The sequence below is a fragment of the Malaclemys terrapin genome, chromosome 4 (genome assembly GCF_027887155.1).
Source record: "Malaclemys terrapin pileata isolate rMalTer1 chromosome 4, rMalTer1.hap1, whole genome shotgun sequence".
NCBI lineage: Eukaryota > Metazoa > Chordata > Testudines > Emydidae > Malaclemys > Malaclemys terrapin.
The window spans coordinates 19,433,100-19,453,247 of record NC_071508.1 but is presented as its reverse complement, the minus strand read 5'-3'; the positions used below and the strand labels follow the sequence as shown (position 1 = coordinate 19,453,247).

The following is a 20,148-nucleotide window of genomic DNA, read 5'->3' as shown; positions in this document are numbered from 1 at the left end:
AGTAGAACACGTCTCACCGTTTGGAAGCATTTCCGACATGCTTGTTCTCTCATAGGACGGGGTATAGACTTTACCAAGTCCCTCCATCTGCCAAGCAGTCACCATAAGAACTCAGTGGAACAGTATTTTATTAAAAACCCTGCCAATGACCTCCCTGGAATCCATGCATGACTAAGAGCTGAGTGATGAACAGCTCCAACTGGCCATTAGAACGCTCTGACAACACTCTGCAAAAAGGACTCCTGCAAGTGACTCCTAGGTTGATTTCTGTTGTGCAATTTGTTCATATTAGCAAACCAGTCTCCACCAGATGAGATCTGAGCTCCTGAAAAGGTTACCTGGGTTGGAATTTAGCCACTGGGGCTAACAGACCTGCTTTTATGAAAAGCGCCCCGGGTTTGTTGGCTTCTGTTGTTTTGTTTTAGAAGAACTCGTGGTCAGGACCTCAATTTTATGTGTTGCCCCTAAGAAGGCATCTCTGGCAGCGTGGGGCACTAGCTCATTACCGACCCTGGGAGGAAAAGAACACCCTGCTAAATCAAGCCCCCTTGCAGCATCCTGGGTTTCCCTTGGAGGTGTCCTGTCCACACACACACACACACACCCCTCCAGCCTGCTAGTTCAGGAGAGCTGCCAAGTTCATCGCCCCAGGCAGTAGAAATGCAACCAACCAGCAGCATGGCAAGGAGATTAGAAAGGAGTCAGGGGAGGAATTTGCATGTTGTCCCCTAACAGCGTAGCGGTATCGCCAGATAGGGGGTTTCAACACAAGGTACCGACTTTTCTCACTGCACTGTGCAGTGCAACAAAACTTCACCGCCCCCTAGGAAATTCACAGGTGCACCCTGTGGTCACTTAGCAGTAGGTCTCTGATCTTCCCCCCTGACCTCCCACTCTTAAAAGCACACATCCCTGCATTTGGAGCTAAAGGAGAATCTCCATTAGCAACACCGTGCTTCACCATCCTCACAGCACTCCGGGAGGTGGGGAAGTGCCATCATCCCCCATTTATAAATCATTAGGAATTTGGCCATAACTCTTTCAAAACTTGCCAGGGGAACTTTAATGACCTGAGAGGTCAGGACCTCAGTTTCACACCTGCTCCGGGAACTGGCACCGCATGGAATCCTGCTGGAATGTGGGGAACTGATCACTGCCATCCGCTGAGCCCCCAACTCCATTTCCTATGGTGCGCCCAGGCTTTCCCTAGGGTCCCTCATCCCACACCTGTTCAGCTTGGGAGATCACCCCCCAGGGCAGCAGAGCACTGTTTCTATTTTGAAACTGGCCTTCCAAATCCCTTTCATCATCAGTCTCCTCCTCTCTCATATCCACCGGCAGCATGTCCCCCCAGACACCCAGCTCTGATTAGGCTCCCGAAGTGTCCCAAGACCAGTTGTCTCAATAATGAAGCCGCAAGGCCACGAGGCACATGGGAGCGCTCACCCAGAGGGACAACAAACACGCTTAGTACATTCCACCCATAACCCAACAGGGCTTTGCTCAGTCAATTGTCCTGAGAGAAAGGAGATGCTGCAAGCATGTTCAAGCAGGCAGGAGGGGTGGGATTCAGATACTCATTCTGGGTGGAGAGGGAGGGACCACAGGACTAGATCAGCATGGGACCACACGGTAACAATATTTTGCCCTGATATAGCGCCTTCTATCAGGGAGCAGGAACTGTGCTCTGCAAACAGTGAGTTAATTTTGCTGCCTGGAGGTTATTAGCAACCTGGTGTGTGTGGTCACTGCCCTCTAGTGGAGGAAATCAGAACTGATCTTCTGTGTGTCACAGGCCCAGTACCACCACCTGTGATTCGCCTGTAGCTCAAGCACTAGGAGCTTTGGAAAGGAGAGGCGCAGAGCTCTACCCCTGACCAGGGGTGCTGGAACTAGGGGTGCACCAGCACCCCCTGGATTGACGTGGTTTCCATCATATACAGGGTTTACAGTTTGCTTTCATGGTTCCCAGCACCTGCACTATACAAACTGTTCCAGCACCACTGCCCCAGATGGTAGAAGAGGCAAATGTTTGTAACTTATATGGCCCCACATCTAATCAGCATCTCAGAATCTTTACTGTATTGATCCTCACCTGCGATGCCCAGCAGTGCTATTAACCCCATGGTACATACAGGGAACTGAGGCAGAGAGACACCAAGTGATTTGCCCAAGGTCACATAGGAAGTGAGGAAGAGCTGGGCATTGAACCTTGGTCTCCCAAGGCCCAGGCTAGCGCCCCAACCAGTAGGCCAGCTTTTGAGTGTCATTATTGCCTATTTTACAGACAAAGGAATTTGTGACTCAGAAGTGACAGGACTTGCCCAAGCTCACACAGCCAATCAGTGGCCTCACATCTCCATCACAAGGTCGTCCCTTCTGCCTCTAAAAACAGATGATGAAATGTGAACCAGGTAAGCCGCCCCCACAAGGCAAAGGAAATTACCCCACGCATGGAGCAGGGATCTCCCTCCTCCTACAGGTGAGGAATGCCTTTCACAGGGCAAACCTCCCGTTCCCTTCCCCCACCAGCATGCATCTCTCTCTCATCTGTAAAGAGAGCCCTACAATAATCCCTCCCCGTGCCCTCTGCAGAGCATCCAACCACATTAAAATCAGGGGCACATGAAGGAGAGAATGAAGGGGCGGGGGGAGCCCTTTAACTAAAGGCATCATCGTTGCAGGGTGTGGGGTGGGGAAGGGCAGAACCAGAATCCCCTGGAGAGACGGGGGATTCTTTGGACACCCGCAAAGAGTTCGCTCTCCCCTCCCACCCACCCTCTTAGCTTCCCCTGCCTGGGAGGGAGCAGTTAGTGCATTTCGTTATTGTTAAAACGCCTGCAATACTCTGTTCTTAACAGTCGCTGGTGGGTTATTTTAGCCAGTACAGCAGAGATTGAACCATCGGTCACCCCACGTGTTCCTTTCCCCGGCCACAAAGGGGGTGGAGGGAAGGCGGGAGGGGTTCCCCGCAGGGGCAGGGCAGGGGATGGCAAGCATGGGACATTACCTTGAACAGGCGCAGAATGTTGGCCACCATGATGGAGACGGAGCTACCCGAGGCACCGATCACCCCCACCACGCGCTCCGGCTTGGTGATGATGGGGGGCCCGCCGTTAATGCACCGCACCTCGGTGCTGTCCTTCTCGATCAAGGCCTGGACAAAGGTCAGCGACTGCTCCAAAGCGTGGGTGTCCCGAGAGCAGGTGTCCAGGATGCGAGCGCCCAGGGTGATATTTGGGAGCAGGTCAGGGTCGTTGTTGATGCGATCCAGGGCGAAGAGCATGGCCTCCAGCCGGTGAATGCCCTTCTCTTTCTTCAGCTCACCACAGGCCTTGCCCTCGGCGCCCCGGCCGTGCACGGGGAAGAGGCCTCCCAGGGTGATATCCCCGTCAAGGCGGATGGAGTTCATGTGTGGATGCCCCTGGCCCTTTGGTTTAGCCGAGCTGGCCGGGTTCCACCAGCAGCTGCAAGCACTCAGGAGTAGGCAGAAGGAGAGCTGCTCCATGCAAAAATATCCCCAGCTCTTCCCAGGCATCGCCAATGACACGCCCAAACCCTGCCCCGACACGCAGCCTAGAGAGCCATGCGGCACTGAGCCCCCTTCGCCTCCCTGGCTCCACAGCCCGGCTCCAGCTTGAAGACTTACCAAGGAGGGAGCGTGGGGGTAGCGTCTCAGAGAGCCAAGGGAAAGGCAGCGTCAAGTCCAGCTGCAGCCTTTCCGAGGGGACGCAGCATGGTTTCCTTCTCCCCTCTCGGTCACTTTCCCATCAGCAGCTCTGGTCTGCTCCAGAATCCATCTCACAGCAGGCGGCCAAAGACAGGAGATTCCTAAGGTGGGCTGGTTTTTACAAGGTCCTTTGCCCAGCCCTTTGGAGGATTCCCGCTGAGCGGCTAGAGGAAGGTGCTGGGCTCTGCATCACTTTCCGTTAAGGAGAAGAGGGTGAAGAAACAAACCAACCAAAACCCTCTGTTCCTGGCTCCACAATCCTTGAAAGGGATAAAAAGAGAGAGAGAGAGAATTAAATAGAGGCATAAAGAGGACATCAGCTATTCAGATCTTTCATCAGGGAGCTCAACAGAAATGAACACGCTAGACCCTGTGGCTCTCCCTAGCTCCCAGCCTGTGCTGCCCAGTGGCACCGCGCTGGGTCTCTCGCTAAATTCTGACCCCAGCTCAGCAGCCACGGAAGAGATGCTGACTGCTCTGGGAGGGGCTTTTCTACAGCCAAGGATCTCAAAATGTTAATTAAGCCTCACGCCTGACTCTGTTAGGAAAACGTTCTCCTCCTTTTACACATGGGGAAACTGAGGCACGGAGAAGGGCGGCAACTGGATGACAGTTACGCAGGGCTAGCGGCAGATGGGTGCAAGCCATGTCTCACACCCCAGCCTCATGCTTTAACCACTAGGAAATGCATCCTCACGGCTGTCAGGCCGGAGGGTACATGCATTACACCAATGTTAACTGGAGTTCGCTGAGCTGGGGAATTACAGGGTCAGGCCCCATTTACTAAGAGGCACCATGTCAGCTACAGGAGTTAATAACCTGCTGAGCTGGGACAATGCATCCCTCCCTCCACCCATCGGGATGGCATTTGCCCTCGGTCTGTTCTATTGGGCACCCACCAGCTCTCCAGAGCCAGCTCTTTTCCTCTAGTCTGTTTTCTCCCCTGCTCAAGGCAACTCAGATCAAGAGGAAGCATTGTATGCTGGGAGCGGTAGTCCTTGCGGACTGGGCTTCTGTGGCCACAGACACCTCATAGTAAATCCACTTGGATGCTGCTATTTATTGAAAGACTCTAAAGAAGAGCAGGGAAGCAGAAGGAACAGGATTGGTGTATGGTACAACACTGAGCTCAGAGAGAGAGAGAGACACACACACACACACACACACACACACACACACACCTGTCCGCAAAGAAAGCCCCTCCAGGAGAAGCTGTTAGTCACAGCTGAACACAAATCCTAGGGCACAACCTTCTATTCCCTCCTTCCTAGAGCAACTCAACGCAAGTGTGCAAACAGCTCCCTCCACTGTGTCACCCATCTCCCCCAACCTCAGCAGAGATCCAGGGTCCTGGGGACTGGAGGGAGGGGGCAGAGCTGCATACAGGGAACAAATGGTGACGTTCCTCAATCATGGAGCTGAGAGGCGGATAAGAGCCAAGCAGAGTGCAGCCAGGATCCAATCGGCACTCACTCACACATGCCCCTGACCTGCAGCTGGGTCTGCAGTTCCAATCCTACAACACTTCCCCATTCCACAGCAGATCTACCCAAGCTCCTTCTTTCTAATCACAGCCACGTAAAACACAACAAGGGAGAGAGAAATCCTCCAAGTACTTAAAAAAAAAAAAAAAAAACACAACAGTCACCCAAAATTGCACGGCCTGAATTATTGGTTTATATTCGGCCTGCTTTGCAGCGTTCCTGGCTGTACCATCCTGAGCTCCCACGCACACGCGCTGCCCAAGCACCTCACATTCTGGCCCACCGCCCCTTCTGCCCTCCCAGTCCTGAGCTGCAAACGCACCTCGGGCTGACCGGCCTCAATAGGGTGACCAGACAGCAAGTGTGAAAAATCAGTACAGCATGTGGGGGGGGGGGGGGAATAATAGGAGCCTATATAGGAAAAAGCCCCAAATATCAGGACCGTCCCTATAAAATCGGGACATCTGGTCACTCTAGGCCTCAATCAGAGCTGGGCGAATAGAGCAAAAGAATTGGATCACCCCTATCCTCAGGGATTCACACCCTCCCTTGTGTTTGCCAGTCACCAACGCCGGGGTCGAGTCTCGAGAACTTCCGTAGAAAGCGAGAGCATCAGAAGAAACATTTGCTCACTGGGAGGTGAAAATCAATCCTGGGACCAGCCCTTGTGTAGAGGGGTGAATTCCACCCCATGGAAATATTCCTGCTGCTATATTTTATTTTGATTTCTATTGCTTCTAATCCCAAAAGAGGCAGCTATGTAATGCTCTACAGAAGGCGATCTCCTGCGGGGCGACTGCACCAACCATAGGGCTGCTTTATTGGTCTGCCGGAGAGTTTTATCCTGCTGCCTATCGTTATAGTAGCCGAGCGACTTCCCTGTAAAATCAATAGCAATAGTGAAGTCCCTAGCAGACTCCATGGAGTCTCTGGCTCTTCTCCATTTGCAGGGTAAAAGCTTGGCTTGGGGCAGAGTTTGAGGTTTAGAATTTTTTTTTTTTAATTAACGATTTTATTCATTTCTTTCTTTTTGGCTGGTGCCATTGAAGAGGTGTCATTGCTGGGAGTGTCATTCTTATTTTTACAACTGTTGGACCAGATCCTAATCAGATCCCACGCACACAACCCATCCGAGGGGATAAGGGTTCCTAAAGCAGCGACAATACATATACAGACCTGGACATGTCTTGCAAAGGGACGCAGCCTCTGAAATCTCTTCTAGCGAAGGCTGCTGCGCCTCTGTTCCAGAAAGCACTCTTCCTCCAGCCCAGAAAAATTCACCCCGTTATGCTCTAGATGCATTCCACCACCACATCTGGCACAAATCTGAAGAGGGGAGGCAAGGGGCACTCAGTATATCCACGATGGATGCACACAGTCGGGTCCTCAGCTGCTATGAATCCACGTAGCTCTGATTTCAGTCGGGCAATGCTCATGTACCCCAGCCCTGAGACTCACACCTCGATCCGATCTACCTAGTCTAGTTCTTTTCATTGCATCCAGCACCCTGGTACCTGAGGCAGGCCTGAGTGTTTCAGAAAATCTGGCTCTATGTAACTCATCATGGCCTCCCTTCTACACGGCTCCACCCTACAAGAACAAGGGGTCATGGATGGCGGGTAACTTGCATAAACGCAATCTAGCTAGACAGTCCAGCTCCATGATTCCGTCACACACAGGATTCATAACAATTTATTACAGAGCAACTGTCCATCTGTCACAGCAACAGCTGTAGCTATTCAAGAACTGAGGATGGAGCAATCCAATCTCAGGCTTCAGGGAACCAACTGGAACTGTAGGGCATGTGGAGGAGCATTGCCTATTCTATCCTATAGCATTGTCTCTCCCCAGCATTCAAAAATCATTCATCAGAATCATAGACTATCAGGGTTGGAAGGAACCTCAGGAGGTCATCTAGTCCAACCCCCTGCTCAAAGCAGGACCAATCCCCAGACAGATTTTTGCCCCAGATCCCTAAATCACCCCCTCAAGGATTGAGCTCACAACCCTGGGTTTAACAGGCCAATGCTCAAACCACTGAGCTATCCCTCCCCCCAAGCCTGATGGGATTTTAAAATAGAATATGTCTGAGGCTTTTATTGGCCTTTTGAGCCTTTAGACTTCATGTTCTTGAGCTTTTCTCCACAACCCACAAGGGCTAGAAACTTTTTTTTTTTTAAATATGAACTAAGATGGTCATGTAATAACATGATTCCAGGAGCTAAAGTTTCAAGGTGGGTGGGGGGAAAAACACCAAAAAATGGCCAACGTGCAACACTGCTTCAAACGTCTTCATGTATCTCCTGGTACAATTGGCCAGGTGCATTCTAAAGAGCATTCACCTTCCTTGAAAGCATCAGTATTGGCGGTGTCTAGAGCCAAGTATTGACAGAGAAAAAAGAACTGGCCTTAGCTACGAGCTAATTTCACTTTGGCCTTAAACTCCTTTGTGAGGCTTTGGAGGGCTGCTTGAAATGTAAAGCTGCCAGGACAGAATCTGCCTGCAACTGAGCAGAGCATCTGATTGCAAGAAACTTCCAGTGAGAATTGGCTGCTCCCAAAAGGGCATGAGCAGTTCTTTAGGGCTGGAGGCCTGGACTTTGGAGATGGAGTTGCTGCAAGCTTTGCTCAAGGAAGGACTGCAGAATTTGACTCCCATTATATCATCTGCTCAGAGATCTATAGGCCCAGAGTCAACACCAAGAGGAGGGAGGAGATAGGAGAAAATGAAATATTACCATTCTAGCACCAAAACAAAAAAGTCTGCAAAAGAAACATCAAACTGGAACCATTTTAGCATTAACAGTTGGTTCCCCTGAAGAGCGGTAATTAAAGAGCAGCTCAGTTCTGGAGAGCGGCCCATTGAAAATAGCACTCTGGGGTTCCAGGTTTATTGTCTCAGCAACTCCAGATTAGATTTGTTCAGTTTACACTGCGGGGTGAGGAATGGTTTTACTAATGGCCAGCCCCACAAACTCTACCTGGGCTCCAGGAGTCAAACGGCGCGTTGTGGTACCTGCACCATCACCAGGGATGCAGAGTCCCTCCCCTGGATTGTCCCCTCGGAACAATGCACAGAGGGGACGCTGACGTTGGCCCTCCAGTGGGGAAGGGAGGGCTCAGCTGTCTGCATAGCACTGCCCCCATCCCTACCCCTCATGCACTGCAGACCCCTGAGGCCCTGCACAGCTTGGAGGTCTGCACAGAGAGAGGAGGATAGAGATGATGAGTCGGGGGGGGGGGGGAAGGGTGGACGGGGTGGCAAGGGACACACTGTCCCCAAGCCTAGGGCTGTTTTATCTGTTCCATAGAGCCAACCCCAACCCCCAAGGGGAGCCGTGTGGCTAGGGAGTGGTAATGAGGATGCTTGTGGATCAAAGCCTAGTGTGGAGGCACAAGGCCTCCAGATAGAGGGCACTGGCCTTCCACAGATCCCTTGGGATCCCCCATGTTTGGCTTCATGGCCTTTTCCGCTATAGGGAGGGTGTGTGTGAAAATGTGCCCTCCCACCTCTCCATGCCCACATAGGAGAGCCTCAGAGTCTACTTCTCCCATGGGCTCCCACCCCCATAGGTCTTTACCTCATGAGGGGATACAATGGCCAGGCATTTTAAGTAGAGGGAATGGGGAAGGGAAGCACAGCCACCCCTCCCGTGCTATAAATAGGGGAGCCCACCCCCCCATCCCTGGCTTGGGTAAGGCAGGGCTTCCACACAGCTCCACCCCCCACCCTCTTGCCAGGTGTGGCCCGAGATTCTCCCACCGCCCCATCTCCATCCACTGCCAGTGCTGGACACTGCTAACACCTGCACTGAAGATGCACGAGCCAAGCTAGAACCCAACTCCCTCTCCTCCCAGCCATGCTGGCTCTGCAGGGCGAACAGGAGCGGGACAGTCCCCATTTCCACATCCGCACCAGGCTGGTTATTGGTTACATGTGTCCGCAGCTACCGTCTCTCTTCCCGATTCAGTGACTTAGCAGGACACGAGCTGTTGCGTCTTTTGCTCTCGATACATGGGTACAGCAGCATCCAAATCCCCATGTTTACTGACTATACACAACACATCAGGCCTTGCCCCATATACACATGGGAAGCCCCCAGAAGAGCAACGCATAGAAGGCAGTGAGCACCGGTAGAGGGTTCACAAGCTATTTAAAGGGATACTCCCCAATTCCTGAACACTGCACTAACCAGTACAATGCAAGTTGTACAGTGAGGTAAACAATCCAGCTCACTCGAGCAAAGCTGGAGGGGTCACTCCATGTTTACATTGAGGCTTGAGAATAAAGAAGAATCTGGCCCATTGATCTAAGGGGCCCCTGCTCGGCCTATTGATCTAAGGGGCCATGCTGTTGCTGCCACTTCCCTTAGCAGTGTCGGTTTGTATGGCCCTGACGGTTTCACACCTCACCACATACCTTGCTTCCATTGCCTCTGTCTGGTCCCTGCTCAGATCTTCAAGTGACTGTGACCTGGGCTGCACTTAGCTGCTATTAAGTGATGCCGAAGCAATACAGCATTCCCTCCCCACCCTGCACTGCTGCGTGAGCATGCCAGGAACCGCTCCTTCCTCCATCAGTCACAATCCAGGCTCCAGCTCCTCTCTTTCTCCTGGATTGGGTCTTCTTTAACACTTGGCTGAGGGTGGCATCAATGTGTGGGAGATCGCAGGGGAGGAGGAGAATGGATCCCCCATAGTCTCCACTGTTTCCCAAATCAGTCTCCCTCCCAGAGGGACCTGGTTGCACCCCACCCTCCTTCCAGCTGCTGCGGACTCACATGGCTCCTTGCACCCCATGCTCCTGTCCGACCAATTGCTCATCAGCAGCTGCGAGACAAAATGGCCGCCTCATCCTGACCCTCCCTGGCTAATTCCCACACTGCCTCATAGCAGAAAGGCCAGCTCTGCCAGTGCCCGGCATGACCTCGATAGGGCTGGACCGTGGTCCTGCTAGAGCTCTTCATTTCCTCCCAGAGCATGGCTAAAGGAGGCCTCTTGAAAGCCATACAAAGCATTCCCACGCCTGTCTCCACAGCACACCCAGACCCTGCTGACCCAGGGCTCACTTCCACAAGGAGCTGAGCAATGCCTGGTGCTGCTGAGTACCCCCAACTCTCATTGAAATCAAGCACCTTGTAGGATTGAACCCCCGAGGAGCAAGAGATTCCCCATAAGGGCTGCCATGAGACCACCAGCTCAGCCTGTCAAAAGCGGTGAGAGAGGATGGCTGGTCTTGGGGACTGGCATGCAAATAGACCTGGGTTCAGTTCTGGTCTCTGCCACAGATTCTCTCTGTGACCTTGGGCAAGTCACTTCATCTCTCTGTGCCTCAGCTCCCCCTCTGTAAAGCAGGGGCTAATAACACAGTTTTCCTCCCACTCTCTGTCTGCTCTATTTAGCCTTTGGGACAGGGACTGTCTCGCACTCTGTGTACATGCAGCCCCCAGCACAATGAGACCTCGAGAAGCTATCGGAATACAAAGACAGTGCTATGCTACCACAATCGGCTTCGCCCGCGACCCCAGGGGAGTTGTCTTTCTGGGTCACGCAAACCCCACTTCCTCTGTCTCCATCCAGCCACGTCAATGTTTCTCCAATTCATTTCTATGCTAACTGCATGTAGAGGGAAATTTGTATCTGTGCTCTCAAATTTCCCCTGTAAAGTGACACTGGGCTGGCAAATGGGCATGAGATGTGGAGTGTGAAATTATCTAGGAGGCTGGTCTCTCTCGGTGTCTTTTTCATGAAAGCACAATTCACCGAGACTCCCTGCACACACATACATCCCTTACCATAGCTTCGATTTCCCACGGGCTAGACTCATTCCTTCATGCCTGAACCACACACATCAAAATATTGCACCAACTTCGCTTACACGCTGCCTCCCCAAGTCCCATGGCCGTTCGTCATTTCTCACATGCACCGCTCTAACGGGAGCCCAGATCTCGGTGCTTTCTGCTCCATTGCCGTTTTCTGTGAGAAAATGTAGGCGCTGCCCTGCTTATACCACTCGTACACAGAGAGCTGTTCATATCCCTGGGCAAGCAAACCAACCCACAATACTCCAGCAGCAGTCACTGGCACTTATGCTTTCACAACAACATCTTGCAGTGTGACAGTACAGTGATCCACATGGGCTGATGGTGCAGGGAGAGCTAGCTAGTTACCACATGGGGCTGCCATTGCAGGTCTTCAAGTTCCTCAATGGAGGAGCAGGAAATAAGGAGAAGCTACCCAAGCTGTCCGTATTTGGGAACACCATTCCACGGGGAAGGGGAGGAAACAGGAGCTCCCCTGCAGGGCCTGTGTGGAGCAGGGGGTCTTTTGGGGGTAAGAATACGGCTGCAGAGACCACAGGTGGGCAGGGCCTCCATTTTGGTAGGCGGAGGGACTGTGGGGACCATCAGAACAGCAGGCTCTGGCAACTGGACTATATAATGTTTGAATAAAAGAATAATTCAATTGTTCAAAAGCATTCATAGCTTGGAACGTAAAGACCACCACACGAGTCACTAGGGGGACTGAAGCTGCCAGAGGGAGAGGATGATCCCGGGGAGCAAAGGGAGAGGATAGGGTGTCTAGGTAGCACTTGCAGTGGGAAGGGGGAGCAGGGGACCAGGTAGCAGAGAAAGAGGCAAAACAGGGGAGCGGGAGGAAGGTGTCCACAAGACCGGCTCTCTGGGAAGAATTAGCCCGCCCTCGGAAAGTTCGAGAACCCTCTGCCCCAGCACCTTGCATCCCAAAGCACTTTACAAGCCTATTATCGGTCTACACACCCCAGCATAGCAGGCAGCCACCTCTCGGGCATACCAAGCAACTTAGGACAGGAAGCGATGAACGAGGTTTTACTACATTGAAATGACAAGGATTCATTTTAGGGAGGCAGAATGGGGAGTTACGAGAATCGGATCAAAGCACTAGCCCCAAAGACCCATACTCTTAAGGGCCACGGGCTCTTTAATGGCCACAAATAATCAGGAGATCCACCTCACGTCTCCTGCGAAAGAGGAGCCCTCTGGTGCAGAGCAGTGCGCTTCCCCACCATGCTGGGGCATTGACTCTGAGGGAAGAGCACCCATGCAAAGATACAGTGCACCCAACAGTTAGCGTTTAAACCATTGCTAGAACATAGGAAAGATGCATCTTTACTGCCAAAGCCTTCTCTGGCATTCACATTCCACTGTTCCTCGCCCTGCCAGCTGGGTTGCGGTGCCTCGCAAGAGCGCTCCAGCAGTCTACACATGCAAATGGTATCCCCCTTGAGAGATCTCCCCTCAGCCAGTCCCTCTTTCCCCATTACCTGCATTGACAGCTGTGCAGCTACAGAAGCCCTGGCTCAGTCCCACCTTCCCCCCACCTCCCCAGCTGGTATTGGCACACGGGTGGGAGGGAAGGCTGAGGCATAATTGCATGTTCTCACTCTCCCCATTGGTTCTCAAAGCCCCCGGGGTTCACAAAGCCTGACACACAAATGGATCACTCTAGGGGCTGACGGCTGAGGCAGCCTCAACGGTAACAGCTAGGTTTCACCTGGGGTCATCTGGAGGCTCTCAAAAAGGATCCCTGGCTGCAAGAAACTCCTCCCATTATAAAGCTATTTCCTGCTTTCTTTTTAAGCACTCCTCCATCCTCAACCAGAGGCTGCCCTCTTTCCCCCATTCGGTTCATTTATGCCCTTGTTTAAGTCCAGCCCACTCAAAGTGCACTTGATGCGAGCCCCATCTAGAGAAGGCAACGGGGTCTAGGACTTAACGCAGGGGGCTGGGAGACAGAACTCACCCCCAGCTCTGACACTGACTCAACATGTGACCTTGGGCAAGTTGCTTCACCTCTGTGACTCAGTTTCCCCACTTGTGTGGTGGAGATAATACTTGACCTAGCTGAGGTTTGTCCTGGGTAGCCACCGCAAGGGCCCTAAAGCTGTGGTCCAAAGAGCACATCATATACTTAGCATATTATAACGGGAGGAGGAGGAGGGTCTTGTGGCTAACACAACGGTCTGGGAGTCAGGAGCGCTAAGTTTGGTTTTGATTCTGCCCACTGACTTACTGTGTATCTTAGGACAAGTCACATGACCTCTTCAGTTGTGAGTCTCAAAACCCACTAGAGGGTTTATTGCCCTCCTTATCTCATTGATATTCATGCATCCATGGACCTCAAACATCAATGTGTATCCACAGCCCTTCCGGCCTAGTGGCTAGAGCACTGGACTGGGACTCAGGAGACCTGAGTCCTAGTTCTCCCTTGGCTACTGGGTGACTTTGGGCAAGTCATTTTGCCTCCGTGCCTCAGTTTCCCCTTCTATAAAATGGGGATAAGGACGCTGTCCTCTTTTGTATAGCACATTGAAATCTACTGATGAAGATCACAATCTAATTGCTAGGCAATATCATCAGCCCTCTTGGAGAAAGGGGCTAACCTGAAGCAGAAAGATAGCTAGAGGATTTGAATATCTATCTAGGGCATTTAGCCATCCAATTCTTATTTATTTCATTGGGAGCTGTGTAGCTCAATGCCCTAGCTGCCTTTGAGACGCTGCATCTTTGTGCCTCAGTTTCCTCATCTGGATAATGGGGCCAATGATTCTCACCCATCTTTACAAAGCCTCTGAGATACAGGGATGAGAGCTGCTGGCTATTCTAAGGACGGTGTATTATTAATGCAAACCACAGAAAAACAGAAAGGCGGAGCAGGCAAATGCATTCCCTGAGCGGGAAGCTCTTGACTATTTAGCACAAGGAAACAGTTTAATTGAATCTTGTTTTAAACACAGAACTTGGTATCTGAGCTAGATATGTCGGGCCAGATCCCCAGCTGATGTAAATGGGCACTGCTCCGCTGAAGTCACCCAAGCGCGTCCCATTTACACCAGCTGAGGATACAGCTGATCTGTGGCTTTCCCAGATGGGAGGGGCCCTGCCTGAACTAACCCCAATAAATTATGTACGTCTCCGCCTGTCAACACTGCTCTGAAGGCCAATTTCCAAAGCATTTCTGACAGCCGGGGCTTTTAAGCAATCAGAATTACCCAGAGTCAAGCTGTTTGCTTCAGAAGTGAAGGAGCATCTGAGCTTTGCAGCATGAAAGCTTCTGATTCCCAGGCTGCCCCTGCTGTATTTTCAAAGTAAATTCCCAGCCAGAAAGCCCTGGATCTCACGTGCTGGGAAGACGTGCTTAGCACATCATAACAGTGCCTCATGGTCCTAGGCAAGGGAGGCTTAGCTCAAAGGTCAGCCAGCACCGTATGGAGAACCCAGTGATCCAAAACCATGGACATCCAGAACTCCTGGACACCCAGGACAACGGGTTTGTGAGTTTCAACCCTCAACAAAGTTCTGCAACGCTGGGACCAGACAGCACAGGCCAGTGGGGTCATGGGATTCAGGACTCCTGGGTTCTTTTTCCAGTCTTCCACTGACTTGATGCTGAACTCTGGGAAAATCCCTTAGGGCCTGATTTTCACAAGTGCTGAGCACTTAAATGTAAGTACCTTCCTGGGGAGAAAATACCAGGTACTAAAGGGCTCTTACAGTAAAGCATAACAAGAAAGAGTGGCTGGAAAGTTAAAGCCATACACATTCAAATTAAGAAAGAAGGTACATAGTGAAAGGTGACCAGGACAATTAGCACAGGAAGTGGTTGATTCTCTCCAGAGGTCTTCAAATCCAGACCGGTTGCCTTTCTGGGAGGTATGCTTTAGCCATACCCAAGCTCTTGGGCTCATTGCAAGGGTAAATGGACACCAGTGCTCACTACACTAAAAAAAAAAAACAAAACAGGCCATTAGCCTCTTACTGTTTCAGTCTCTCCACCTTTAAACGTGGCTAGTGATACTTGACCTGGCTTTCAGACCCATGAATGGAACGAGCCATATACTCTCATTACTGTCCTATACACGCATCACCACACTGACTGGCCAAAGAGGAATGTTGTCCTTGTATAATGAGGATTGACACCTAAATCTTGGTCACAAAAGAAACCCAAGCCAAAGATTAATTTACAACAATCAATTGTTTCGATTGACAGAGCTACCCCAGCCAGGCCTGAACTTCAGAGCGGCCTTGTCAATAGGACAGGATTTAATTAAGCAGCAATAGTGGCAGTTCTTACAGGGATGATGTCTGAAGTGGTGTTTCTCCCAATGAGGGATCCACCCTATTGCTGCATTAGGCAGAGTGTCCAGTTCTCTGCCAGGACTCATGGGCTGTCCTTGATGTTACAAGAGTGCTCTGGATGTGTATAGATGTCACTAGCAAGTTGCCAGCAGATGGTGCTCCAGAACATGTAGCGTAGTTACTGGGTTTTGCAGGACCCATAAAACTTCTCGCGGCAAGTGGATTCCTTTGTGCAGCTCTTCACATCAGCTCGGGACAGTTTGCACCAGTGCCCAAGGAGTATAAACGCTACCATTCTGTTCTGGTAGCAGTTTACACTCCCTCTGCGGCAATGCACGTAACTAGGCAGGGTCCAGGAAAATGGAGAATCAGGCCCAAAAAACTAATCACCAATAGAAATGGCCATAGGCCCAAACCCCAGGCCTAGACACTCCCAACCTTTAGGGAAGCTTAGCGTTCAGAGCCAATCACTGGGGAGCAGACCCATTTCTCCTCACTCCTGAGCTAAAGGAGAGCAGCTAGCAGTCTGTTCCATGACTGCGGGAAACCACAGACAGTGAGACTAGACAACACAATCAGGGCTCCAGGGAGCACCTCGGGGTCTGTCTGTGTCCATCAGCCTCAAAGAATTGCTCTTATTGCCAAGTCCTATCTCCCCTGCCACAAAGGACTGTACAACCAGTGGCTACTTGGCCACGCTGACTGGGCTTGGGATCCACGTCTAGGCAATACACCCTTGTAGAACTCAATTCACCCTGGGTCCATAATATTTTTGAGACAGGTGAACAAAATGAGTTTTTTCTTCATCGCTGAAGTGTCATTGTAAAAGGGCAGTTGAGATTCCGTGCCTGGACCGGTATGTTGTCCTTGCACTCTTGCAATGCTGAGCTAGATAAATATTCATTGCTCGATCTGAATAATAAATATTGCACGGGTACATAACTCCTGGAACGCTACAGAACAAAGCGTTTCTATGCACATGCCTAAGCTAAGCATGCAACACTTATTGACTATTTATATTCTGGTAATGCCTAGAAACCTCAACCCAGAACAGGAGCTAAATATATCAAGTGATCAGAGCCCAGATATCCTGAGTCCCAGCCCATTACCTTAACCACTAAGCTATCTTTGCTCTGTACATTTAAGCACCTTGCCCAAACCCACTGGTGTGCGCACAAAGATTGGGTAATTACACAGGTAACTATCCCTGCACACATACGCACAAACACCTGGTTCTCACGTTCAAACCCACATTTTGGTGCACAAATGCAGCAGTTGCAGGCTCATCAGAACTTTTCAGGCCTGTTTAGGGACCTGTACTTTGGGGGTGGGGCTTCCTTATATGTTCTGTGAATATACAGGAACCACTTCTTCCCCCACCAAAATGCAGCCACTTCTGGAGCAGATAAGGAGCTTGATCTTGGCATTGAACCAAACGTAACAACTTTTTGTTCTATTAGTTAATAACACTAGCAAGTGTGGGTTTGGTTTTAACACTAGGAATGCACAAGCTAGAACCCGCTTAAGTCCTTGGGCTAAACCCTGAGCTCCGAACTCAGCCCTTATTAAGGCCAAAACGAAGGGTAAGCATACACCTGGAGCTGGAGGTGTCATTTCCTTTTTGGTTCGATTTACCCATGCTAGCTTCCATCAAGCTAGAGTGCTAAAAATAGCAGTATAGTCGCAAAGGCACGGCCAACGGGAACGGCTAGCTGCCCCAAACACCATCTCATCCGAGACCCTAGGGACATTCTCGGCGGCTCGCCCATCCCGCTGCCCACAGCTACCCTGCTATTTTTAGTGCGCTCACTCGATCAGAGCTAACTTGGGTACGTCTACCCGGGCTGGAAATCACACCTCTGGCATAGACGTGCCCTGAGTGAAGCCCCGGGGCCTCATCCCAGTGGCATGGACTTGCATAGGAATCAGATCACTCCTGATTTGGCCCACTGACCTCAAATGGAGCTCGGTCAGCCGGCGTACGAGGGCAGAAGCTGGGAAAGGAACTCAGGATTCGGTCCTTAATGAGAGGCTTTGTGCTGCTCACTCCGCTCGCCCTCTGCTGCTGCTGCATTAGACACGCCAGCGGATTTTTACAGCCGGGTTCAAATCCAGTCAGGGTGGAGCCCGAGACAAGGTCCCCGAGCCCTTTATTTCCAGCGTGTTGAACTGCCTCTCTGGGCAACAAGGCAAAACAACAGGAATAGATGCTAATCGAGCAAAACAGCCGCGACCTGTAACAAGAAAACCAATACATGTAGCCCCTAGCCCAAGGCCACAGGCAAAGCCCAGGGGAGCTGTGCACTTTTTACTGATGGCCAGTGAAGCTGGCTGCTTCAGGACCAGATATGCCCCATGTCCCCACACCCATCCAGGCCCCAGATGTTCACATCTCAGGACTCTTAGCAAGAGCTCATCAGCCGACGTCAAGTTGCATGACAGGGGTGAGGGGCTCCAGCAACGAGGACCCAAACCATATAGGGTATCAAAGATCAATCTGGGCACTCTGAACTGCCCCCCAGGAAGTTGGTGCGGTCTACAGAGCACTGGCATCCTGTAGAAGGGAACCCGCCAGGAGAGATGCTGAACGTCTCCAGCTCCCATTGCTGACAAATGTAGTCTTCTCAATACACAGCCTGTTCCCAGCCTCCCCCAGCTGACTTGCAAGGAGCTGAGAAACAGGCCAGAGCAGAGCTGGCACCATGGCAGACACTGAAGCCCATCAAACCGGGACATGCCTAGAACACTGCAATATAAAGAAAGGGCCCTATGCTGAGACCACGTCCTGGTTTAAGCACAGGGCTGGATTAAGGCTTAGATCCAATAGGCAGGTGCTAAAGGGCCTTGACACTGAGCAGTGAGGGACCCACATGTGCAGCGTTCTCTGCTCCAGAAAGCAGAAGTGCTCTCTGCTTGGAGAAGCAAGTGCAGAGTCTTCCTCCTCCTCCGGTGAAACCCAGACACTCAGAAGAGCAGGAGTGGTGATCTAGGAAGAAGAGATTCCCCCAGCCTCCCACCAACCATCTTGTAACCCCTTGCTAAGCATGGGCAGGGCCACAATGCAGGGGTGGGAAGGGATGTGCCCAGGATCCTGAAATCCCTTATCTAGCGCTCTCTGAAGCATCCCTGTGCAGCTCGCCCTTTGAGTAAAGACCCACTCAGCAGCCAACCGTTCTGTGGGTTTCCTTTTGAGGACTGAGTGACCCAAAGCCCATCTCACTGGCTCAGACTGCAAATGCAATGAGCCAGAACATTTCTGCAGAGTGCAAAGAGGGCTGGGCAGGGCTGGGCGGGGAAGGGGAGACACCCTGCTCAGCTGGTCCCAGCTTCTGCGACATCAGCCATGGAACCACAAGGGAAATATTATATCACAGCCCTGGAATGAGGCCCAGCAGTAAAGCTCAGCAGAGCCTGGAGCGCCTAGAGAGCCTGGGAGCGGCTTCTCTTTTAAAATAAGATTATTTCCCTCCTGTTCTCTCTCTCCCTCTCATGTATCTTTTGATCATATGATCTGAATGAGCTGAAGGTAAAAATATCACAGCAGGTAACAAAGAGGTGCAAATAATGAGAGGACAAGAACTCCCCTGAATCCCCCTCCCCGTCTCAAGTGAGATGCTACAAGGAGCCAGAGAGGGTCCAAGGAGTGTGTTGGAAATGGGGCAGGAGAGGAGTGATTCCCACCCCTCCCCCCAACACACACACACACACACACACACACACACACACACACACACACACACACACACCTCTCTCCTCTTGCTCCAAAAAGCTGATACAATCTTGAGTCCAAACAGGCAAAATTCGAAAGTGACTTTCTGCCCCCTACCCCCAGCTCTAAAATGACCAATGTGCTTCAGAGCCCTCGCTGATTTCCTCTCTTCAGGCTCTGCAAAGGGTCCCGATTACCTGGCTGTTACCCACCGCTCTCCCCATCCATTCCCACGGGTTCCTGCAGTCCCGGGAAGCTGAACGAGGACGAAAGCAGCACTGGGCGGGGAGGATGGGGAGAGAGGACTCGGGAAGCCTAACATACTCAGTGGATGAATAATTCAGCTGCTAACAGCTTTACTGGTGCATCCTCCAGGCCTGGGGACTCTTCCCCTGGAGCTAGGTTACCCTTTTACATAACTATATCTTACATCTAGCTGGCAACTTGCATCCCAAAGCACTTAAACAAGAATCACACCCCCACTGAAATGCACTCACCTCTGGGGTGGGGGGGGTGGCAGTTGCACAGCACATAGCAGGCTAATGGGGGTGTGGGAGAGGAGGTATTTTGGATCGGGACACAGAGGCAAATCCCCGCTCTCACAAAAAGTGCCTCTGGATGCAGACACATGGCAAAGAGGCAAATGCCCAAATCCCCATGCAGACAGAACCTCGCCTCCGAAAGCTGGCACACAGTCATCTAGATACCCAAGCCGGCAATTCCACTGAGCCAGGGGCCAGATCCTCAGCTGGTGCAAGTCAGCCTGGCTCTGTAGGTATTTCACTCCAGCTGAAAAGCACTCCGCTATCCCCTGCACACAGCAAGGCCTAAATAGCTGGAGTCGGAGGGGAGTCTGAGCTGCAGAATTAAGATGGGGGGAATCCTGGTTCAAAGGCATTGGGATGCTGCAGTGCAGCGGCTCTAGCCCCGGGGCACCCGCCCCACTCAGAAGCATAAGGAAAGAAAATCTGAGTTAAATAAACAGATCCACCCATCTTCATGCTCTGCACCTATCCCAGTGCTTGCCAAAACGATACAGGAGCAGCTGTTCAAGGGTAATTCTGCTCATTCCACCAGAGGATCCACACAGGCAGCTGTATGTGACAG

At 51.5% G+C, this 20,148-nt stretch overlaps 1 protein-coding gene across 2 annotated transcripts in view; it reads right to left on the bottom strand.

Moving 5' to 3' along the window:
* The window catches only part of GRM4 (glutamate metabotropic receptor 4), a 217,030-nt gene that overhangs the window by 185,177 nt on the left and 11,705 nt on the right, over positions 1–20,148 (bottom strand). For both annotated transcript variants that reach the window (XM_054024794.1, XM_054024795.1), the window contains exon 2: positions 3,011–3,990. In XM_054024794.1, the coding sequence (XP_053880769.1) occupies positions 3,011–3,538 (528 nt within the window). In that variant the 5' untranslated portion in view covers positions 3,539–3,990. The remainder of the gene's footprint in view (positions 1–3,010; positions 3,991–20,148) is intronic.